Raw genomic sequence first — 24,320 nt, 5'->3', positions numbered from 1 at the left:
TAACAAGCCATAAAGGCTGGCTTTAGGAAGCTTAATTTTATAAATAGAGGGTCCCTGCTGCTGGGAACTTTCATGTTCCAATCCCTGGATGGAGTCTGCATGCATCCTGAGTGGTGGTGGTGTGTGGGCCTGATGGCTAGGAGTTTGCTCAGTCCTAACCTCCGTCCTTTCTTGGACCTCCTATAACTCCCTGATTCAGGCCTGCTCTCAGTAGATGTCGAGCAGCCTAAAGAAGCTGCATTTATGTGTTTTCCCCTCCCCCCCCCCCCCCCCCACCCAGGAGTGGTAAAAGGGCACCGGAAGGAGTCTGGAGAGCTGTACTACAGCATTGAAAAAGAAGGCCAAAGGAAGTGGTATAAGCGGATGGCTGTCATCTTGTCCTTGGAGCAAGGAAACAGGCTGAGAGAACAGTATGGCCTGGGCCCATATGAGGCAGTAACGCCCCTCACCAAGGCAGCAGATATCAGCTTAGGTAAGACCTTGGCTTCCTGAACTACTGCCAACGGACCCCCGGCCTGCCTGTTGGCACAGTGGTGGCTTTAGAGCAGTTAGTAAAGCTTCCCTCAGTCTTACTCCTTTGTGGTTTATGAGATGGAAATGAACTCCCATATATCAGGAGCCACTGCATGTCTCTTGTTTTCTTGCCAGGACCCAATAGTAAGTCCTCAGATTTTTCTGGCCTCCCCAGTTGTATAAAGGACCAAACACACTTTAGTCATGGCAGAAGCTGAAACAGAAAATACGGTGGCCTTGGAAGAGGCTTCCTGCCCAGGTGGGAGGTGAAGGAGAGGGTGTGGTGGTTTTTAAATCAGGCTGTGATCAGCTTCTTAGAGGTCAGGGCCTCAGACCATGGGAGATGACTTGCCTTTGGCTCATTGTATCGCAGACAATTTGGTGGAAGGGAAACGGAAACGGCGAAGTAACATCAGCTCCCCAGCCACCCCCACCACTTCCAGCAGCAGCAGTACAACTCCGACCCGAAAGGTCACAGAGAGCCCTCGTGCCGCCACGGGGGTCCCCTCGGGTAAAAGAAAGCTTGTCACTTCTGAAGAGGAGCGGTCCCCTGCCAAGCGAGGCCGGAAATCTGCCACTGTGAAACCTGGTGAGTGCTCCCTTTTACCTCCTTCTCCCCCAGACCTCGGCTGAATGCAGGGTCAGTTGCTGGAGAGGTGGAGCCTGGCACGAGCGGGGCTCCTTCCTGATTACTGAGTTGGCGCCCGCACACGCCCACCTCTCCATCTCCCAGCAGAGCCCAGTCGGGTGCCAGGAAAGAAGGCAGGCTTTGATGGGAAACATCCCTCAACGCCTGTGTCGGTTCTGGGAGGGAGGAGATGTAATGGATTTTAGGCAGACTCACAGGAGGTGCAGTTTTTCTTGGACCTCTTCCTTTATCTGGCACCGTCTTCCTCTGGAAGCTCTGCTGCCCTCTCCCTTGTGCTCAGGACCCCCTGGCTTTCCCACATGTCCTGTTGAAAGCTGGTACCTTAGCCTGTATCTCCCCTTTCCATACTGACCCCCAAACAACCCCTTTCCGGTCCCTCAAGCTGCATGTTTATAGAAGTTCAGTCCATCTGTTGTTTACTGGGTCTGTGCTGTGACCCAGCCGCGGCCTCTGTGGATGCTGAAGACACAGGCAGAGTCTTCGCTGTCTGCCCCAGGGCGCTGTCTTAGTCTAGCAAACTGAGGAAGTTGGTTGTCGTCGCATGTCCTGGCACCTGGCACTTTTGTTTCCTGTGTCTTCTCCGTATCTGTTTAATATCTCTGCTGTGTTTCAGGGTATGTAAAGCATGGAATTCAGTGCTTCATACATTTTACCTTATACAGTCTCTGTGAGTTACAGGTGCTAGAATTCATTTTCTAGTAGAAGAATCTAAGGCAGAATGTTGGTTTACTTCCCAAGGTGACACAGTCATCCAGAAATCAGACTTAGGCATTCTGACTGTGAAGTCCAGGCTTGTGCATGCTACATCATCAGACTGTTCTCTTGCTGCTGGTTTTATTTTAGGGAGGCATAACCTGACTGTCATCTTAGCCTCCCAATGAGCCAGGATTCAGCTTCTCCATGCCAGGTATTTGCTTTTTACCTCGAGGACTTACTGGGCCACTCCAAGCATGGGTGTTCTGAGAGTCCTGGACTGGCTGGTTCACTTCCCATTCCCAGGTGTTGGAAACTGGGGCAGGTGAAGCAGGCTGTTTTGATATGGTTCTGTCAACACGTAAAAGCACTTTATTACCAAGGATTCTGTGCACTGTTCTGGTGAGGGTCAGGGATGGGGGAAGTATCTGCTGGGGACATTTCTTGGTGAACCCACTTGTTTAAAGGCTGCCTCAAAATAGCACGAGGCTGGGAATGTGGGCTGAAGGTTTCCAGTCATTTTTCACTTTCACTGTGTGTTAGAATCACCTTTTCTTCAGGTGACTTCAGAAGTTTTTGATTTGGTTCTATAAAAACAAAGCTAGTTGTGAAAACAGTGTATACATTGTTATGACTGTAAAATTTAAATACATAGAATTCTTCTGCACTGTTAAAAAATATTTTTTTTTTTTTTGAGCTAAGTGGCATGGCTTGCGGGATCTTAGTTCCCCAACCAGGGATTGAAACCCGGCTCTTGGCAGTGAAGTCGTGGAGTCCTAACCACTGGACTGCCAGTGGTGGTTGCCCATAGGATGGGTCTTTGGTTAACGGCTCAGAAAAGTTCCGCAGGACATTGCCTGCCCACCCTGTTGTGCCCAGGCCGTGGTCTGTACCCTGTGCCTCTGTCCTTCCCAGGTGCGGTGGGCGCAGGAGAGTTTGTGAGCCCCTGTGAGAGTGGCGACAACCTGGGCGAGCCCTCTGCCCTGGAAGAGCAGAGAGGGCCTCTGCCCCTCAACAAGACCTTGTTTCTGGGCTATGCCTTCCTCCTCACCATGGCCACAACAAGCGACAAGTTGGCTAGCCGCTCCAAATTGCCAGATGGTCCTACAGGAAGCAGCGAGGAAGAGGAGGGTAAGGCCCTAAGAAGCCCTGGGGGCTCTCACACCCATGTGCCCTTTTCGTTCACTTTATGAACCATGTCGAGGAGGCAGGGCCCGTGGCAGCTGGAGTCAGGGTCAGGGAGAGCTAGTTCAGCCCGGCTTGCTTTGTGGTTTGCAGACTACTCTCACAGAATTTCTGTTAGCATTTCCTCAAAATAGTGCTTGTGAGGCAGATGGGAGGTAGGTCTTATCCATTTTACAGGTGAGAAAACAAGCTAGGAGCGGTCAAATAATTGCTTCTTATCCACAGTAATGGTGGACTTGGGACTTAGAACTCCATTTTGTCCAGTACAGTCAGATTTCTGAATGCCCTGCCCCGCTTCCCATTGCTGTTCTCTGGGCCCAAGACGACATACGTGGGAATGAAGTTCCTTCTCTTGAGTCTGTGTGTCAGACTAGGAAGGGTGGGCTCAGGGTCCCGGGTGATTTCAGAGAAGCAGCCTCTAGGCCTTTTCACCTCTTGTACGTCTCTTCAACCTTACATATTGCATTTCTGTGTTGTCTCTTAGGGTCTGAGTGAAGGCTGCAGTGGGGAGAGGTAAAAATTATTTAAACTGTTTAAAGAGTATGTGATCTAGGTGAGAAAACTGGGCAGGTACAAACATACCTTGTAATTAAGCGACAGCAGCGCAGTGTCCATGTGTGCCTGCTGAGGCCCACTCCAAGTGGAAGGATGCTCTACAAGTCAGCCCTCTCACTAATGCGGGGCCTCGCAGGAGGGAAATCGAATTAGGGCACATGGTTATCAGAAAACAGCACCAGCAGATCTGGGATTGGCACTTCAGGTGTGTGGCTGATTTTCTTAATTAACCAAAACTGTATCTCACCAGCCACAGCTCTGTGGAGATCTGTATGGGGACATGGGGAGGGTGGTCAGGGAATTGCGGTTGAAGTGTATCCTATTGGAGATACATAAACGGTTATCAATATTGAGGCTTTAGGGTGTGGGAGCAGGTGTTCAGTGGAGGGGTTTCAAGAGTGTGATCCAGGCCTAGTTTTTCAGAAAGAATTCAGGTATGTGAGGGGTTTCCTAGCCAAGGATGTAGCTTGATTTGGGTCATAAGTGATTGGGTATAAAGGTGTCAGAACCATGTTGTGGTCTTAGTTTCTTTTGTTTTCACAATATTGCTGGACTCTAGTCTTCATTCTCTAGTACGCTCCTAGCCCTTTCCTAGACTAGGACTTCACAATGCAGCTCTCTAGATGTTTCGTTGATACAGAATGACTAAGAAAACTTGTTTTGGTATGAGATGCAGACTGTCAGATTCCTTAAAAATCTGTGAGCCTGTGTGAGAGCTTACAGACCTGAGAATTCCTTCCATCCCCTCTTGCAGATATATCAGATATTTTTAATCTCATTCTTATAAGCATGAGTGAGGGATAGGTTTTGTCTCAAGTGAGGAGGAATTTGGACCTTTTTTTTAGAGGGAGCAGGCCATGTTCTTTTTTGTTTGTTTCTTTTTTTTTTTTGCAGGCCATGTTCATTGTGGAAAATGTAGTTACGATGAATGTCTGCTTTATGTTGCTCCTTCATCCTTGCACATTGCTCCAGCAGTACCAGAATCTTTGCTATTTTTGGTATATAGTATATTTTAGAGGTTCCACGATCTCAGGAAGCAGGGGACATTTGTATTAGAACAATCCTTTACTAATTAGCTTTTAAGAAACGATGTGATGTCTTGCAGATAGCCAGGAATCTCTTTTATTTGTATCAGGAGCTCAGTAAAATATTTGAATCCATCGTGTGAGACATATTTAGTAATGAATTAAGAATATGGCACCTGATCTCGTTCGGTGGCACATTATCAGGGGCCCATCAGCCACAGGGATTGACTTCAGAGTTAGGTCCCTTCATCCTTGATTTAAACGATGACTGCATCTGTTCATTTTAGCCTCTGATTGACCAGGGCCACTCATGAAGTCAGAAATGAAATTAAATCCAAACTGAGAAAAGTTAGACATGGACTGCCGAGGTAGGGTAATATTTGATTACACAAATGCAGGAAATATAGTTGGGGATTAAAAGCTAAACAGGTCAGGACTAGAAACAGTTCTGGATAAGTAGACATAAAATAGAAGTCTTGAGAAAAATAAAGGACCTTGGGGGTCTTGGCAGTGACTCAACAGTAGAGTGTTGGTGCCAAAAAGTGTGACATGATTGATAAGAGCCAAGGATGCCAGGGCAAAACTGAGGAACAGTCTTGCTGGATTCTGAGTTTCTTAGAGCCAGTTAGTTTCTAGTTTGAGTTTTCATTCTGAGAAGAATATAGAGAATGCTGAATCAAGAAAAGAGCAATGAAAGCACATAGGCTGGTCAGTCAGACCTGAGCAGAGGCTTGGGTTTGGGGCCCCAACATCGCCTAAGCAGCTCCGGCAGGGAGGGCCTGTTCCAGCAGGTTCTCCTTTGGGTATGAGTGAGGGGAGGGAGTGGTCCTGGCACTGAACTTTCTGGGGTTTTTTGTGATAAGTCCATTAGAACTTAATTTCTCCGAACTCTCCTCTAATTCAGTAAAATCTCTAATGTCTTTTTTCTTTTTTTTTTTTTAAATGTGTTATTTATATATGAGAGGAGCAGATGACAAGATAAGTCTCAAATTAGATATTGGTCAAAAGAAGCAATTTCTAATTGCCTAGGGTCATTACAGCTTCAGCCTCATCTCTCATAACTTCTGCTTCACCCTCAAGAATGTAGAGCAGTCACTGATGTTCAGTGTCCTGAGCTACTTTACGATCGTCAGAGGTAGATAGTTTGCAGTAAAAGGTTGAATTAGGTCCTTCTGGCTAACCTCCAGTTAATTATATTTTAGAAACCCCATTTTCTTTGAGCATTTTGGTTTATCAGAGTTTCACGGGATAGGGAGTAAAATGCAGATGAAGGGCACATTTGAAGGCTTTATTAGTGCTAATTGGCCATTCTTCATCTCCACAGAAGGCAGAATTAGAGGAATAGGCTTAGTCTGCAAGAGAGATTAGGGGAGACAGAAGAAAGAACTTCCTGATGGTAAGGGCTACTCAGGCTGGAGGGCTGCAGTTTGGGAAGTGGGTGCGTCGGTCCCCGGGCGCAGGCCCCGGGCACGTTCTCAGTGCAGAAACCTCCGCTGTTCTCAGGCCTAGGACCTGCCTCCATTTCTCATCTTCCCCACCCTTCCTCCTCCTATCCCTTTTTGGGCAGCATTTCATAGGCCTCGTGACAGGTCTTTCTGGCCCATGGGGAAGCCCTTTACCTGTTTTGGGGATACAGTATTTTGGAGATAACTGGGGAGTAGGAAAGAGAACAGTAAGAAGCAGGCATAAAGTGGCAAATGAACCAACTGGTAGTGATTATTAACTTGGTTATGTTTTTTAATAGAATATTTAGAAATTCCTCCTTTCAACAAGCAGTACACAGAATGCCAGCTTCGAGCAGGAGCTGGCTACATTCTTGAAGACTTCAATGAAGCCCAGGTAAGGCGTTCTTTTGTGTAGCTTCCCAGGGGAGGCAGTAATGCAAGTCCACTTGCTGGACCAAGAAGCGGCTGGATAGAGTTGGTATAGATTTGGGGAACTGAGATGCTGCCAAAATGTTGTTGCATAAAATAGAACCTTTACAATGTACAAGGAAGAGAAGTCAGAACCTTGGGTTACATTTAAGAGGATTGGTTCTGTTGCTGGGACAAAAGCAGATTAAAATTTGTGTTTAACAGAAATCTTTTTCACGGTACTGGCTAAATGCATGGGGTGTGGTTGTCCCTTGAGGACTTAGACCCCCAGAAAGCTGCAGGTGAGGCAGGGAGATGATCTAGGGAAGCTGCTTGGGTGAGAGAAGAGGCCTTGGGTAGGACAACGGACTCAGTCACATTTTGGGTAGTATCTGGAGGTGTTCAACTGTTTCCTGTGACTCATTAAGGAAGCTATTAAGCGGCTTTCCATAGTCATCACCAGACCCACTGGTTTTGTGCCTTTTCTTCCAGTGTAACACAGCCTACCAGTGTCTCCTAATTGCGGATCAGCATTGTCGAACCCGGAAGTACTTCCTGTGCCTTGCCAGTGGGATTCCTTGTGTGTCTCATGTCTGGGTCCATGACAGCTGCCATGCCAACCAGCTCCAGAATTACCGCAATTACCTGCTGCCAGCTGGGTACAGCCTTGAGGAGCAAAGGATTCTGGATTGGTGAGTAGTTGTGCGCCTGTCTAGAACAGCAGACAGGAAGACAGCAAGCTTCCAGAGGGAAAGAATCTCAGTGGGAGAGTAAGTATTTCTAGAAACTGGAACAATCATGGGATACATGACAGAATTTGGGTTTGAGATTATTTTTGCAATTTAGTTTGTTCTCCTAGAGTTATGGACCTATGGTTAGGGACCTTTTTAAAAACGTGTGAGATTTTCATGTAGATTCAATATTCTCAACTTGTCAGGTGAAGGGACTAAGTTTTAAGCAAGACATTAAAAAATACAGACCCAGGAATGTGATTTGACTGATTTGGGGGCTCAGGATAAATCTGGAAATCAGAAGGGGCAGATTAGGAGGTCAGGATCCCAGAGAAGACACATCATTCAAAGAAAGAGGGAAGGGGGTGATGCCCTCAGCAGCACTTTTGAAAGCATTCAGATGTACCCGAGTGTCTCTGCAGAAAGGCTGTGTTGGATATTATTTATCATGCTGTTTTTCCGACTCCTCCATAGGCAACCCCGTGAAAACCCTTTCCAGAATCTGAAGGTACTCTTGGTATCAGACCAACAGCAGAATTTCCTGGAGCTCTGGTCCGAGATCCTCATGACTGGGGGGGCAGCCTCTGTGAAGCAGCACCATTCAAGTGCCCATAACAAAGGTACCTGCAAAGTGTGTGTGGTGGTACTGAGCCAAGGATGTCCGTAGCTCTTAGGCCTGGTGCTCTAAGTCTCAGGCCTGATAGAAACACACATAAGGTCAGTCTAAGAGAAGAAAAATGGTGCTTTCACAAGGTGAGCCACCATGAGTGAAGTACTGGGCTGTCTGTGCTTCTCTCGGTGTCCACTGGGTACTTGCTAAATAGAAGGCCAGCATATAGTGAGCACAGCTTTCCACTTTGCTTGTGATCAGTGGCACTGTGTTTGACTTGAAGGGCTTTAATTTGGGCAGAGTGGGATATACTGGTGAGAAGGCTTACCTGTCTTTTTACTGGAGGGCTAAATTGAGTCTCCTTTCCTCGTCCACCTTCCCCTGCAGATATTGCTTTAGGGGTGTTTGACGTGGTGGTGACGGACCCCTCGTGCCCAGCCTCTGTGCTGAAGTGTGCTGAAGCGTTGCAGCTGCCTGTGGTGTCGCAAGAGTGGGTGATCCAGTGCCTCATTGTTGGGGAGAGGATTGGATTCAAGCAGCATCCAAAATACAAACACGATTATGTTTCTCATTAAGGATACTTGGTCTTACCGGTTTTATTCCCTGCTGTTGTGGCGATTGTGTTTTAACCAGGTTTTAAATGTGTCTTGTGTGTAACTGGATTCCTTGCATGGATCTTGTATATAGTTTTATTTGCTGGACTTTTATGATAAAATAAATGTTGAATCTCTTTGGTTGTAGTAACTGGGATTTCTTCATCCATTTCTTTGAGCTTAATCTCAGAACAAATAGCAAGACAAACACAGTAACTTCTCTGCAGTATTCAGTGGACTTGTTTGCTGTAGGACAGCGGGGTCAAGGAAAGTAAGTGAATTTTTTATAGTTTTCTGTGGTATCACTGTCAGAAGATTAATCTGGGTTGTCTAAAATTCAGTACTTCCCAAAATCTGATTTTATAATAGGCCAGATTATAGTTGTCCCAAAAGCTGAGTCGAATTGGGCACATATCTTAGTTTTCTGGCAGTGAAAAACAAATCTCTTTAGAGTTGAACTTACAGCTGACTTGTGGGTGCTATACTCTCAGAGCTAAAAAGGACCAGTTGTTGTGAATGGCTGGTGACTGTAAACTTGATGACTTGCTGCAAGGATAAACATGAGAAACAGTGATAACACTTGAAAATGTTAGCAGCTCTAGTCAGAGGTCAGAATTTTATTACTGTCACAGTCGGAAGCTGTTCCTTTTCTACTCCTAGCATCATCCCTGTTAAATGTCCTCTCATTCTCTAAATCAAGGCTTAAATCTCTAATACCTTCTTTTCCTCCTGCCAAATAGTAAATATTTTAGGCTTTGTGGGCCATTTGGTGTGTCACTACTACTCATCTTTGCTATGATGGCATGAGAGCAACCGTAGACAATAGGTAAGCAAATGAGTGTGGCTGTGTGCCGATAAAACTTTATTTACAAAAACAGGCTGACCATAGTAATGCTAACCTCTGCTCCAGAGGCAGCAGTGGAAGGGTCATCTTTAGCTAACAGTTACAGGGGAGAGACGTCTATATGTGGTAGAAGAGGGATGGACAAGGGCCAGATTGAGTGAAGCCAGAATTATCTTTCAGTTTGGAGGCAGCTGTCCAATGCATATTTATTTTGGCTCATACTGATACGAAGATTGATGGTTATCAGTGATGGCTGGGCATATTACTCCTGTGGTTCATCTAATAAGGGATAATCAGACCTGCATCTTTGAGTATTTGAAATCTTAAGTTTTTTTTTTCCCTGTAAGGACCCTTTTCTCTTTGTTAAAAAAAAAATACATTCTTAACAGTCTGAAATAACTGGAAGTTACTGGTAGAATTCTTCAGTCACAGTTGAAGACCCTTAAGGATGGGAGACTCTCCATTTCAATTTCTGAAAGAGGAAAGGAGGTCTGTGGGCAAACCTAGCTTACTTGGTGTTTTTCTTGCTCAGTGGTAACATCCAGCATTCGACCTGTTTATAATTCCTTTCTCACATGAGCCATATAATGTTCTGAGCTGTGTAACTTACTGCTGTGTCTCTCGAAGCTTGAACAGTACTTAGGCATGTAGTAGGTAACCTCCAACAAATGTTCCCAACGTAACAGACCTTGCCTGGTCAGCGGTGGGCCGAAGCTACAAGTCCTCCGTGGTGAGTTGAGAACTCTGCGGGGGTGGGGCAGAGGCCCCTCCCACACAGGAACCAGGGGAAGGACTTGCACCCGTGGATGTTCAGTAATGGCTTCTAGGAGAGAAGTCAGAGCTTTTCCAGTAGCTGCAGATGTACGGAGGCCAGCGAGAGAAAGGGGATGTTTGTTTTGAATCTTCTGTCACAATGCAGTGGGATTATTTCAGGTTGTGGACCAGAAATTCTCACATCCCGAAACTACAGAAAGAAAAAAAGAGCTGGATCAAAATATCATGCATTCCCGAGATTTTCTTCAAAAAAGTACGAATTGGGGCAACCTGTGATCTAGACAATCTCATTAAAACTCTTTTTGCTAAAATCACTTAGGAGGACTCTGCCTGACATTTCAGAGAGCAAAAGAAGAGTAAGTGCTTTTTTGAATGAGACAGACATTGGAGAAGCCACCTACGACTGAATCTATTAGATTTTTTTTAACACTATTAGATTTTTTAAAAGTTTAGAGTGTGAAGCAGCGGTCCCCTCCTTTCAGAAGCAAAAGCTCTGAGGGTCAAGGGGGCTGGGGGTAAGGGGCATTAAGGCTGAACAGCTGGCTCGTGTCAGAGCTGGGAACTGAAGCCATGCTGCCTCCCAGCAGAGCAGTGTGCAACGTAGCCAAGAATTTAAAGTCCATCTCAGCGTCAGGAATTTAAGTATTTCCTTAAACTTCTACTGGAAAATAATCTTCGCTGATGATCAGACACAGCCTTTTTTCTTCTCCAAGCCTTGCTTTCTTTGTTTGGACTAGATGATGGCTAAAGTCTCCTTCCAACTCTGGAATTCTACAATTCGTTAAAAAGCCACACACAATCCATTGAACGCCCTAGAGGCGGTTGTTCTTACCTGCCCAGAGTGCCACCAGCCTGGGTGTAATATTTGTTATAATCTAGTCGTAGGAGTAGCTGAGCCAAATCCGAGTTGATCTGATGATTGCGAACACTGGAGAGGATCTTGAATAGGAGGGACGACTGACGGCTAAAGCCCTGCAGAAAGAAGGACTCAAGCTCTGTCATTCCTCTTAGATCTGCCAGCTACCCATGTGGAGTGAAGGGGCAGAGGGGAAAGTCTCCCTGAAAATTCCACAGCACCAACTGGCCTTCCGACAGTCCCATTTCTCTTGACTCCAAAAATGACTTCTTCGTACCGAGTCCACAGAACACAGCATTTCCCATGAAAGTACTCTTATTCTCAGTAGGAATTTAGCAGCCAGCTTTAAATGAGTATATTCTGCTGTGTACTGGGCTGGCGAGAACCTGTGTTTTCAGATAACATAGGCCTGCCTGTGTTACAGGCAGATAATTATAATCGCGGTGAAATAGGGGGTTTAGTTCAAGGAAGTAAGGAGGTTGGATGTTAGAAAGCAGGGACAAAGCCAGTGTGTATTTGGTGGCCTAATAAACCATTTGGGGCTTAACTGCATTTGAACACCAAAGCAGCACATACTTACCTGCTTCAAAAACTGATAAAACATTTTTTACCTTTGTATCTTGTTATTTGTGTGTGTGTGTACTGGGGAAAAGACCATGATCCCCCATGTGCAGAACCACCTGTGTCCCTTGGATGGGGCTGCACCCGGCCAGTGGCCAGGCTGACTCACCTTTACCAGGATGCTGAGCTGGGCAGCCCCACGTTCATCCAGTGGGCCCAGGTTCTGACTGACCAATGAGCAGAAGCCGTGGCAGAGATCTAAGATTTCATTCAGGCAGTGAAACACCTACCCAGGAAACAGTTGGCATTAGGAGAAAAAGGAAGACACATCTGTGAAAGATTCGGGAAAGTAAGAGCTAACCTCCTCCCACCTTGTGGGCAAAGGCCCTGCACAAAACCTCCACCTGCGCCACAGCAGTCGTCGTCTCTCGGACCCACCAAGCGCGCCCACGCTGAGCTTCGCTTTCGGTGCTGCTCCCTGCGCCTGGGGCACTTTCCTTGTACCTGTCCCCGCGGTGCCCCTTCCCCACTGGAGCCCTGAGCAACCCCTCGCCTCCCCCTCTGTATTGTGTGTACTGTTCACTTGGCATTTGTTCAGGCCCCCTGTGGTGTTAATGATCTGTGGTGTATGTAAGTCCTGTTTCTCCAACTAGATTGTGAGCTCCTTAAGGGCAGAGCCATGACTTATACCTCTTTGTATCCCCAGTGCCTTGCATACAGTAAGCACTCAATAAATATGTTGATGATCACCTGCTCTGATACTCTGCTTTTCCGCAAGGACGCTCATACCGCGTAAGGACAGTCTCCAACTTACAGAACCCTCCAGAGTGGCATCTATCTATAGAGCTCACTCTCCTTTAGAAATGGCCCCAAATGCCAGAACAAAAGAGTGTGACTGAGGAGTAACGATTAGCTCCCGTCAGAGATAAGGCATAACTATGCTATCAGAAAGTACTAGGAAAACAAGACAAAACAAAACACCACCAGGGGTCCTTTTAATCATTTTGCCTTTTTTATCCTTGAACTGGAATCAGTTTGTGCGCTAAGACTGGTGCCAACTGGAGCCTGGGTTCTACTAATGTAAGGGCTCTGGGGCCTAGATTTCTTTTTAAAAGCTCCCAGATGATTCTCATGTGGAGCCAAGGTTGAGAATAACCTCCCTAAAGGAGATATACGATATATGTATGTACACAGGCACACAGACACATACATAGGAGACACTACTCTAGCTATCTGAAAACAAGTTCCAAACTGGTCCATCCTGATCCGAAAGATTGCTAAGAAAGTAAACTATGTGCTTTCCATTAGTCTTTCTATGGTATCATAAAAGCTTTTTAAAAATTTCTTTAAATTCTTCTTTCTTGGGACTTCCCTGGCAGGCCAGTGGTTAGGACTTTGCACTTCCACCACAGTGGGGGCACAGGTTTGATCTCTGGTTGGGGAACTAAGATCCCACATGCCACAAGAAACAAAAATCCTTCTTTCTGAGGGGTAAGCATATATTATCTATAGCTGCTCACCAGGTCCTATGGTATAATATTTCAGAAATTCAAAGACATTTTAAGTTCCTTTTTAGTATTCCCTGTTAGTTTTTGTCCATTGTAGATTGTTAAAAATGTTTACAGACAGACCGAAAAGCTGCTGAACGATAGTTCCCCCTATCCTGGCAAGTCAGAGTGTCTAAGCGATCAGTCAGGCTAGAAGCAGTCTTAAGAAAGCAGGCCAGCTCTACTTACAGGTTTCAACAAGATAAAGGACTGGGCCAGCAGATTGCTCAGGAAGTGGTCGTGAGCTAATCGGATGCTTTCAAAGTCTCGGGTCGAATTGATTTGATGAAGCAGCTGTGAGAACTGAGACTCCAGCACATCTACCTTGAGACAATTACACAAATCATTTTAGTACCTTGCTCAGTCTAGGGACTCAAGGACATTAAGGTGCCTGAGCGATGAAATAGAAATTCTTTGTCCCTACCAACCTCCAGTGTCTTGGCAGATCCCTCCTACTGCTCATTCCTTCCACTGATTGATTTGGTTAAGTCCTGATCCCCAAAGTTATAGCAAACTAGGTTCAATGGGCATGTACAGCATGACTGCTGAGTGGATGAAGGAGAATGAGGAGTCAAGGTCCTTATTTCTACTTTCCTCTAAAATGCCGCCCAAGAAACAGACCTAGTGATATAATCCATGGATTTTCAGACTCCAGTTTTTCACCAACTGCAGGATTCTTCAGCGACTCCTGCCAACCTGGGTTTTTTCCTTACCCCTCCCTCCTCCTCCTCCCGCCACACAGACCTGGAGGTAGTACTGCAGGTTATCCACTAAGAACGCCATGCGGTTTCTGAGGCGCCACTTGACTGCATCGCTCTGGTTGGACTTGAGGTGCTTGCGCTGCATCTGTAGGGCCCAGCAGTGCTGCAGCTCAGCTTGCACCCGGCGCACACTCAGCAAGTACTTGAAAATGACATTGTACCTGGACAGGGACACCAGACCATTCAAGATAAAACGTCACCCCCCCACCTCCGCCCACGACAGACCCTAGGACTGTGTGCCATCCACCTGTCCCCTAAAAGGCAGGAAGGACATCAGAATAGCTAGAAATGTGAACAGGTAAGCTGGTTTATTTCTATGATGGGAAGTTGCACAGCCATCATGAAAAAAACTTTAGCTGTACAATATTACAAAATGACTCCACGTGATATGATCGTGAATAAAAAAGGGAAACTGCAAAGACTACATATAGCCTGATACCTTTTTGGTAATGCTTAAAACAACTAAGTAGAAAAAAGAATACTTTGGGGGAACATATTTAGATGTTATAAAAATGGGATTTAGGATAGTGGTCACTTAGGGCTGAGGGAGGCAAGGGAGCAGGGCTGAGAAGGTCCACACAGGTAGACAGACATTAGGGTCTAGAAGTGGTTTTATGGTGTGTGTATAAGGAGGGCAGGAGGGCCTTGCATGGACCAATAAGAACATGTTGGGAACCAAGGATTTTGGTTACTGTGATTCTCTCTCCCTGAAGACCAGATAGAGAAAATTAAGGGCTCCCTGGGGAGGGGGGAATAAATTAGGAGGTTAGGATTAACAGATACTCACTACTGTATCTAAAACAGACAACAAGGTCCTCCTGTATAGTACAGAAAACTACATTCAGTATCTTAAAAACCTATACTGGGAAAGTATGACAAACATGAATCACTGCTGTACACTTGCAACTAACACAACACTGTAAACCAACCATACTTCAATTGAAAAAAAACAAGGGCTCCCCTCACTGAGCTCAAAGTAGCTGCCTGAGGTTGAGTCCTGTATTGAGAAGATGCATGGGAAGAGCAGCCAGTTCCTGGTGGAAATAGGCTTATTTACCTATTCTTACCTATTCTTAGGGAGGCTTGCGTAAGAACCTGATTCCATCTGGCTTTAAAAAATGTTTATTTCTAATGGAACAGTGTACTGAAAATAGTACATACACCTTGTTTGGATTCTGATTTGAACAAACCCAGCCATAGAAAGACATCTTTTAGGTAATAAGGGAAACTTCAATATGGAATATTGTTACTTTTACTGGGTGTAATAATGGCATTGTAGTTGTGTTTAAAAATGTTCCTTTTTTGAATTGCTTAGTGGTGGAGTGAAATGACTGGGATCTGCTTTAGGAGGCTCTGGCCAGAAAGAGGCGATGAACCCAACAGCATGACATGGCTGGTTATTGGAGACGGACACTGTGTCCCTGGGAGTTGGTTACAGTCTATACTTTTGTTTACATTTGGGAATTTTCATAATAAAATATTTAAGAAATACTTCTGAGCTTGGTTTCTTCAAGGGTGTTAGGAGCCTATGAAGTGAGAAGAGTGGACTGGGACCTACAGATGCTCTCAGAGTGCGGGCAGCTCACTTAGGTGGGCTGTGGCTCTGTCTTCTCCCTGAACCAGCTCTGTCTTTGCAGTGTATGTCTATAGTGTCTCGTACCCTAGGCTGCTCTGCCCCCCAAAGTTGAGGCTTGTGTACAGGGATGGGGAGGAGGAGGAGAGGCCACATACTGGCAGCCTGTAAATTGCTCCTTGTGTGCGTGCTCAGTCATGTCTGACTCTGTGACCCTGTGGGCTGTTGCCTGCCAGGCTCCTCCATTCCTGTACTATACAGGAGGGATTTCCCTGGCAAGAATACCGGAGTGGGCTGCCATTTCTTCATCCAGGGGATCTTCCCAACCCAAGATTGAACCCATGTCTCCTGCTTTGGCAGGTGGATTCTTTTATCACTGCACTACCTGGGAAGCCCAAATTGCTCCTTACTTTGCAATTTAAAAAAAAAAGGTTTTAAGGGTTTGACCCTCCCAGTCATTGCAGCATTCACTGCCGTCTCACACGCACAGCTTCACTTACTAGTGTTGTCTCTGGCCCCTGAAGGCATCCGAGTTCGCAGCCTCTGATTTACAGACTGTTCTGTAAATCAGAACAGTCTCCTACTCCTGATACTTTCTTCCGTGGAAGTAAGTTGGACAATCATCACCCATGAGAAACTCAGAAATACTCACTTTTCCAGGACAGCAGGGGTGAAGAGAATGTGTAGTGGCCACTGCACTTTGTAGGAAAGACCCAGGGCCGCCCAGCCGGATGCAGGGGCTTCTCGCGGAGAAGTTTCCCGAGAAGGCCCTTCTCTTGCCTGAGTAGCATCTGTTAAGAACAGAGAAGATGACTTTGCTCATCTAGAACCAGGGTTTCAACAAGGTGAGAACAGTCATGAGATGAGCGCTTGCTTGAGCTGACAGTGTGAGAAGCAGAAAGGGGACACAAAAGGACTTGTAGGAGGCAAGGAGACGCCCGTGCGGGGTTCTCGCAGATCTGTCAGAGGTTATTTTTTCAGCCGTAAAGAATGGCGGCTATAAATAAACAGACCATTCCAGCAGCATGACGAAAACAAAACCTTGGCCTGGCTGTGTCTTAGCATCTCTTGACCTCCCTTTTGTGTAAAATTAGGGCGCTGGATTAGGTGATTTCTGAGGTACAAACTTATACGGTTTCTGCAGTAGATGGAAGCAGAAGAGACAGCGACCAGCAGCAGCAGAGAAGACGCGTGAAAGCAAGGCAGACCTTTGTGCTCCTTGCCGTGATACTCGATCGTCAGGTGCAGCAGAGGGAGCAGGTTGTCGTCGTCCAGCAGCACCTTGTGCGCCGACTGCTGGAAGGCCACGTTCACGTCTGCGGAGGACACACGGGCCGAGTGGAGGCCTGGCTCTGCCACACATCCCAGCTCCTCTGGCTTTTCACCTCTCCCCAGCCCGCCCGCTCCAACAGCAGTTGCTTTTGCTTGACTAGCAAGCATTCCTTCTCGCTAATAAGAGCATCCTGGTTTTCCCTGGAGAATCACCCCGGCCCAGAACAATCCATGTAGTTCCACCAGGGGCTGGTGACCCAGGAGTGATCTACCTTGTTACATTATGTTGTTTAGGGATATGAATATGACCCAATCCAGAGGTTCTATTCAGATTCTGAAAGAGGGCAGCTCTTTCCTTTTTTTTTTAGACAAACGGAGTCAGTAAGATGTGAACTTGGTTACAGGCCATCTTGCTACCATACAGGAGGCCTGCTCAGAAGAAAAGGCAGAGGCGAAAGATGGAATGACACCAAGCCCTGAAGGCGTCAGGTGAGCCTTGGAGCAAACTGCCTAGAGCCATCATACCTGTGGCCTTTTCAATTATGAGAACTGAGGTTCTTTTTTCCTTTGCGTAAGTGAATTTGAATTGGAAGTGGATGGGATTTGAATTTAGTTTTCTGAAATCTGCAACCTAGAAAGTCCTATGTAAGTACAGTGGACATCTACTGTTTTATAGAGCTAGAAAAATGGTAACTGTTTTCTCTCCTACCTCTCCCACACCTTTTTTGACACTCCGCCTTACCTAACTCTCATGTAGTTCGGATGGGAATGGTTATCCTTCCTGTTAGTCAAGGGTGAACACTTAATTGAAGTAGGCATTTTCTTTGGCTGCACCGTGAGCCATGTGGGATTTTAGTTCCCCAGGGATCAAACCAGTGAGCCCTGCAGTGGAAGCTTGGAATCTTAACCACTGGACCACAGGGAAGTCCCCAAATAAACAGCTCTTCATGACTGACCTCTTTGATACAGGGATAGGTATACAATCTAGTTGGACTAATCAAAACCCCTTCCCTGGAATCCTTTAACCTGCTACCAGAGAGACCAGGTTTGACTCCCCCAGCAGATGCTGTGAGGTATGTTCCTGGGAGCTGCTGGTGGCCATGTGGCCAAATGGGACTGGACGGCCACCAAAGAACACACAAGAGGCACAGACGATCCTAGCAGTGAGAGAATCCTAGCAGTGAGAGGGTCCCAGCAGTGAGAGGACCCTAGCAGTGAGAGGACCCTAGCAGTCCCTGGTTCTTAGGGCCCAGCTACATCCCCATGGGCCGCCTCATTGGCCTGGCGGTAAAGAATCTGCCTTTCAATGCAGGAGACGCTGGTTTGAGCCCTGGGTCAGATAGATCCCCTGGAGAAGGAAATGGCAACCCACTCCAGTATTCCTGCCTGGAAAATCCCTTGGACAGAGGAACCTGGTGGGCTACAGTTCATGGGGTCTCAAAAGAGACATGACTTAGGGATTAAAACAACAAATATCCCTATCCCACTGGAGTTACAGATACAATAGCAAATTCCCGCCTTCTACTGAGGTGGTTTTCCATCATTGACAACCTATAGAGTTCTAATACAACAAGGGGCAATAAGTCCCAATATGGGGACTTCCTGGGTGGTTCAGTGGTTAAGACTGCATTCCCAGTGAAGGGACCAAGGGGTTCAATCAGTCCTTGGTCAGGGAACTAAGTTTCAGCATGCTGCATGGCTCAGCCAAAACGAAACAAAACGTCCTAATATATCCCTTAAGAGAGAGATGGCTACAGGGACTTCCCCAGTGGCCCAGTGGTTAAGACTTTATCTTTCAATGCAGGGGATGCAGGTTTGATCCCCATTCAGGGAGCTCAGATCCCATATGCCTCCTGGCCAAAAAACTAAAACGTAAACAGAAGCAATATTGTCACAAATTCAATACAGACTTAAAGAAATATATGGCTATAATCTGATGAGATAAACAACTCGTTTGAAGGCTTCTACTACCTCTTCCAGGAAGAGTCAAGCTGAGGCTGTTCCCAGTGACAACACTGTGAGCATACCTGAGCAGCCTTCTGTCTTTGGAAACACTCTAACTAACCAGGCTACTTTAAATGTGGACCAGGTCTAAATGGTTCAGCAGCAGGCCAAGCCATCCCTACAGCCCTGGGACTTCAGTAAGCTGGTTAATTCTCGGGCCCCAGGGTGATTACCATGTTCAGTTACTGCAGTGGGTGGTGTTTTTAACATGTGTTGGGCTGTATCAATGAAGGCCTGAAACAGTTCTCCACGTCCCAGAAGGTAAAAGTCTTTAATGATCTGCAGAAAGAATTTCAATTTTTAATTCAGTAAACCAGCAAGGCCAGGAGCTCTTCACTATCCTAAGAGATTTAGGCATATAATTTCATCTGTTTCAGTCCAGCTTACAAAAGGAAATAGGGTTTTGGCATTTTAAAGGAGCATACTTGGTAATGGGTGACTGGCGTGTCTTTGATATTATTTATTCAACAAAAACACAATTATGCCAGAAGAAAGTAAACAGCCAAAGCTTTGTGCTAGAGTACATCTAACACTACAGATTGAGTTTGCCCACCTGGATGAGGACATAAAAAGCCACTCTAGAAGTCGGGATAGGCAACCAGTGCCCTCAGGAGAGGCTGGAGAATAAAGGCATTGTCCACCAGCATCATTTTAAGAGGTAAAAGAAGAGGTAAGCTATTACCTTCAGCTGACCCAGTAAATCTGACTCTTCCACCATCAGCTTCCAGAGATGCTGTGAGAAGAACCAACAATACAGGGTCAAAGGTTTATTACAAAGAATGATTCTGTGAAAATCCAGCAATGTATTGAAAAAGGTATACATGACCACACTGGGTTAATCCCAGGAATAAATGTTTAAAAGGTAAGAAAATATGAGATGGAAATACTCTGGAATTAGACAGTGGTGATGGTTGTAAAACACTGTGAACATAAAAAAGTGAACCTGCCTATTTTTAAATGGCTCAAATGTTTAACTTTGATGTGTGTTTTCAATCTCAAAAAAATTTAATATAACTTATTAAAGTTAATAACTTTAATAACTATATTAAAGATTAAAAAAGAAAAACCATGATTGCCTCAATAGATGCAGAAAAAGCATCTGATAAAACATCTGTTAATGATTCTAGAAAGCAAAGATTAGAAGGAAATCTTTTTATTCTGATAAAAGGTATATACCAAAATCCCACAGCAAACAACCTATTTCACAGCAAAACATTAGAAGAAATTCCTTTAAAGTCATTCAACATTGTACTAAAGACTTGCCAATATGGGGGAAAAAAAAAAAAATTGCAAAGGAAGAAACAAAACTGTTACTATTGGCAGATAATCACTACCTGCACAGAAAGTCCAAGAGAACTGACATAAACTATTAGAACTAGCAAGAGAATTTGGCAAGCTTGATGATGAATATAAAAAAATCCACTACATAGCCATTACCGCATCAAAGGATCCTGACTAGGATTTGCCCAGTGAAGTGATGGGTATTGATTCAGTGTGCCTAGAATCTCTACCTGGGTGTTCCTACTCTCTGCCCTCTCTCAGGAACTGACACAGACTAGGAACTGGCCTTTGGCCCTTCTCCAATACACGATGCTAGACAAAACAGCTGACCTCCCCAGGGGAATGTAAGCACACAGGTCAAAATAATTAGGCATGGGAGGTGTAAGAGGTTCAACAGACTAGATACACACGGCCTTCCCAGGTGGCTCAGTCGTAAAGAATCTGCCTGCTAATGCAGAAGACGTGGCTTCAATCCCCGGGTCAGGAGATCCCTTGAACAAAGAAATGGCAACCCACTCCAATATTCTTGCCTGGAGAGTCCCATGGACAGAGGAGACTGGTGGGCTACAGTTCAGAGGGTCACAAAGAGCTGGACACGACTGAGCGACTAAACAGCAGCAGCAGGTAACACGGGAAGTTTCAGAACTGCCTCGGGGTAGCGTAGTTAGCCGCCCAGATCTCCCCAGGAAGACCGAGACATTCCATACGCCAGCTGTTCAGAGTACTATCTGTTACTGGTGCTTTCGGCTAAAGGGAGCTACTGTGCCCATGCTTCCCTCCTGAGGAACCAATTTCTGATAGATGTGGAGGTACAATGGCCTAGCCCTCTAGTCTCAATTTGGGACATCTGTGGAAGGGCCATTCTAGCTTCAGAACTCTCCATAAGATTGGCCAAGGCTTCTGCTGCCACTGCATCACAGTTTATTTGCTCTGGAATCCTAACCACTAGGTCTCCAGCAACCCTCCTCTTGCTTTTCCCCCAAATTTAAAATACTCTTTATAAATATGTTTAAGAGGCAAGGATAACAAGCATATAAATAAAAATAAATCATAAAAAGAACCAAGATGTTGGATCAACTGAATATCCATACACAGAAATTTAAAACTTGATCTATACCTTGTACCACATACAAAATTAATTAGAAATGATTATGAACCTAATTGAAACTAAAAACTATAAGTTTTCTAAAAGAAAATAGAAAATTTTTGTGACACTGCGTTATGCAAAGTTTTCTCAGTCACAACACCAGAAGCATGAACCACAAAATAAATAGAAATTGATAAACCAGACTTAATCAAAATCAACACCTTTTGCTCTTTGAAAGACTCTGTTAAGAGAATGAAAAGACAAGTCACAGGGAGAAAATATTTGTAAGTCACGTATCTGATAAAGGACTTACAAATCCAAAATGACTCAAAACTCAATAGTAAAAAAGTAAAGTTTTTCCAATAAAAAATGGAAAAAAGGTTTGGAGACTTCCAAGAAAATATATGGATGACAAATAGAGAAATGAAAAAAATTTCAGGCTTCCAGTTCAAGATGGCGGAGTAGAAGGATGGGCGCTCATCTCCTGCGAGAGCACCAAAACTGCAACTAGCTGTTGAACAGCGATCCACAGGAGGACGCTGGAGCCCACCAGAAAAAGATGCCCCACGTCCAAAGACAAAGAAGCCACAGAGAGACGGTAGGAGGGGCACAGTCACGATAAAAATCAAACCCCACATCCACCGGGTAGCTGACCCACAAACTGGAGAACAGTGGTATCAAAGAAGTTCTCCCACTGTTGTGAAGTTTATGACGTCAGGCTTCCCAGCCTGGGGATCCAACAAAGGGACTGGGAATCCCCAGGGAATCTGGCCTTGAGGGCCAGGGGGATTTGATTATAGAACTTCCAAAGGACTAGGGGAAACAGACTCCAGTCTTGGAGGGCCTCCTGTGCAGAGTCAGTCGGCAGGGCCTCACCACAGACAGGGGCACTGGAAGGTGCCCCTTGGCGAAAATACTCTCGGAGTTCACCATTACCCCTACCATAGAGCCTGGGGACCCCAGGGCAGGGTCGCCTCAGGCCAAACAACCACCAGGGAGGGAGTGCAGCCCCATCAATCAGCAGACAACTGGATCAAAGCTTTACTGAGTGAGGCCTAGCCAACCAGAGCAAGGCCCAGGTTTTCCCACCACCAGTCCCTCCCATCAGGAAGATTATACAAGCCATTTAGTCTCCTCCATCAGAGGGCAGACAGAAGAAGCAAGCAGCAGCACAGTCTCACAGTGGCTAAAAAAACCCCACATTACAGAAAGTTAATCACGATGAAAAAACAGAAAGTTACGTCCCAGACGAAGGGACAAGATAAAACCCCAGAAAAACAGCTAAATGAGACGGAGCTAGGCAACCTTCCAGAAAAATGATTCAGAATAATGACAGGGAAGATGATCGAGGATCTCGGAAAAAGAATGGAGGCAAAGACTGAGAAAGATGAAAGAAATGTTTACTAAAGACCTAGAAGAACTAAAGAAAAAACAAACATGCATAATACACTCGAAGGAATCAACAGCAGAATAACTGAGGCAGAAGAATGAATAAATGACCTGGAGGGCAGAATAGTGGCAATCACTGCTGCAGAACAGAATATAGAAAAAAGGATGAAAAGAAATGAAGACAGCCTAAGAGACCTCTGGGACAACATTAAACACAACAGTATTTGCATTATACAGGTCCCAGAAGGAGAAGAGAGAGAAAGGACCAGAGGAAAATACTTGAAGAAATAATAGCTGAAAACTTCCCTAACATGGGAAAGGAAACAGTCAACTACGTCCAGGAAGCACAGAGTCCCAGGCAGGATAAAACCAAGGAGGAACACACCAAACACACATAGTAATCAAACTGACAGAAATTAAAGATAGAGAGAGATAAAACAAAAACAAGGGGAAAATGCCAACATAAAAGGGAACTCCCATCAGGCTGTCAGCTGATTTCTCAACAGAAACTCTACAAGCCAGAAGGGAATGCCATGACATATTTAAAGTGATGAGGGGGGCATCCCTTGGGGCTCAGCTGGTAAAGAATCTGCCTGCAGTGCGGGAGACCTGGGTTCAATCCCTGGGTTGGGAAGATCCCCTGGAGAAGGGAAAGGCTAGCCACTCCAGAATTCTGGCCTGGAGAATTGGGTCACAAAGAGTCAGACACGACTGACTGACTTTCACTTTAACCTAAGATAAAATGATAAAAAAAATAAAAAATAAAGTGATGAAGGGGGAAAACGTACAACCAAGAATACTCTACACAGCAAGACTCTCCTTCAGATTTGATGGAGAAATCAAAGGCTTTCCAGACAAGCAAAAGTTAAGAGAATTCAGCACCACCAAACCAGTTTTACAACACATGCTAAAAGAACTTCTATAGGCAAGAAACACAAGAGAAGGAAAAGACCTACAGAAAATAAACCCCAAACAATTAACAAAATGGTAATAGGATCATAGTGAAGTCGCTCAGTCGTATCCAACTCTTTGTGACCCCATGGACTGTATAGCCTACCAGGCTCCTCTGTCCGTGGGATTTTCCAGGGAAGAATACTGGAGTGGGTTGCCATTTCCTTCTCCAGGAGATCTTCCTGACCCAGGGATTGAACCTGGGTTTCCTGCAATGTAGACAGATGCTTTAGGATCATACATACTGATAATTACCTTAAATGTAAATGGATTAAACGCACCAGAGACACAGACGGTTGGGTGGATGAAAACGTGTATGTCTGCACTTCTACTTACTGCATCACCCTGCTTGACCCCCACAAATTGTATATAATTATTTTATATTGTTAAATTAATCATGTTTTCATTATGGCTTGAAATTGTAATTATCTTTTTTTTTCCTATGGTTATTGATTGTGAAAATCAATAAACATTTTTACTATGGTGACATCGAAAAACCAAGAAAGTTCCAGAAAAACATCTCCTTTATTGACTACACCAAAGCCTTTGACTGTGTGGATCACAACAAACTGTGGAAAATTCTTTAAGAGATGGGAATACCAGACCACCTGACCTGCCTCCTGAGAAATCTGTATGCAGGTCAAGAAGCAACACTGAGAACTGGACATGGAACAACAGACTGGTTCCAAATAGGAAAAGGAGTATGTCAAGGCTGTGTATTGTCACCATGCTTATTTAACTTATATGCAGAGTACATCATGAGAAATGCCAGGCTGGATGAAGCATAAGCTGGAATCAAGATTGCTGGGAGAAATATCAATAATCTCAGATATGCAGATGACACCACCCTTATGACAGAAAGCGAAGAAGAACTAAAAAAGCCTCTTGATGAAAGTGAAAGAGGAGAGTGAAAAAGCTGGCTTAAAACTCAACATTCAGAAAACTAAGATCATGGCATCCAGTCCCATCACTTCATGGCAAATAGATGGGAAACAATGGAATCAGTGAGAGAC

General features: G+C 45.2%; 2 protein-coding genes across 5 annotated transcripts in view; one reads left to right on the top strand and one right to left on the bottom strand.

Moving 5' to 3' along the window:
- TP53BP1 (tumor protein p53 binding protein 1) overlaps window positions 1-8,501 on the top strand; it is a 91,857-nt gene extending 83,356 nt beyond the window's left edge. For all 3 annotated transcript variants that reach the window (XM_068991085.1, XM_068991087.1, XM_068991086.1), the window contains 7 exons: window positions 281-472; window positions 887-1,102; window positions 2,771-2,986; window positions 6,365-6,459; window positions 6,966-7,165; window positions 7,679-7,824; window positions 8,202-8,501. In XM_068991085.1, the coding sequence (XP_068847186.1) occupies window positions 281-472; window positions 887-1,102; window positions 2,771-2,986; window positions 6,365-6,459; window positions 6,966-7,165; window positions 7,679-7,824; window positions 8,202-8,389 (1,253 nt within the window). In that variant the 3' untranslated portion in view covers window positions 8,390-8,501. The remainder of the gene's footprint in view (window positions 1-280; window positions 473-886; window positions 1,103-2,770; window positions 2,987-6,364; window positions 6,460-6,965; window positions 7,166-7,678; window positions 7,825-8,201) is intronic.
- A 647-nt stretch (window positions 8,502-9,148) lies between these two features.
- The window catches only part of TUBGCP4 (tubulin gamma complex component 4), a 42,686-nt gene continuing 27,514 nt past the window's right edge, over window positions 9,149-24,320 (bottom strand). Inside the window, exons 10-18 of one of the 2 annotated variants that reach the window (XM_068991277.1) lie at window positions 19,282-19,332; window positions 18,773-18,878; window positions 16,532-16,639; window positions 15,976-16,114; window positions 13,734-13,911; window positions 13,179-13,313; window positions 11,612-11,728; window positions 10,858-10,997; window positions 9,149-10,215 (exon numbers count right to left, since the gene is read on the bottom strand). In XM_068991277.1, coding sequence (XP_068847378.1) covers window positions 10,203-10,215; window positions 10,858-10,997; window positions 11,612-11,728; window positions 13,179-13,313; window positions 13,734-13,911; window positions 15,976-16,114; window positions 16,532-16,639; window positions 18,773-18,878; window positions 19,282-19,332 — 987 coding nt within the window. In that variant the 3' untranslated portion in view covers window positions 9,149-10,202. Of the gene's footprint in view, window positions 10,216-10,857; window positions 10,998-11,611; window positions 11,729-13,178; window positions 13,314-13,733; window positions 13,912-15,975; window positions 16,115-16,531; window positions 16,640-18,772; window positions 18,879-19,281; window positions 19,333-24,320 lie in introns of those variants that run through there. The other variant, XR_011146301.1, reaches the window with a different exon arrangement.

The sequence above is a fragment of the Capricornis sumatraensis genome, chromosome 19, assembly GCF_032405125.1.
Source record: "Capricornis sumatraensis isolate serow.1 chromosome 19, serow.2, whole genome shotgun sequence".
Taxonomy (NCBI): Eukaryota; Metazoa; Chordata; class Mammalia; order Artiodactyla; family Bovidae; genus Capricornis; species Capricornis sumatraensis.
Note: the sequence above shows the minus strand (reverse complement) of the source record. Positions and strands in the feature narration are given on the sequence as shown.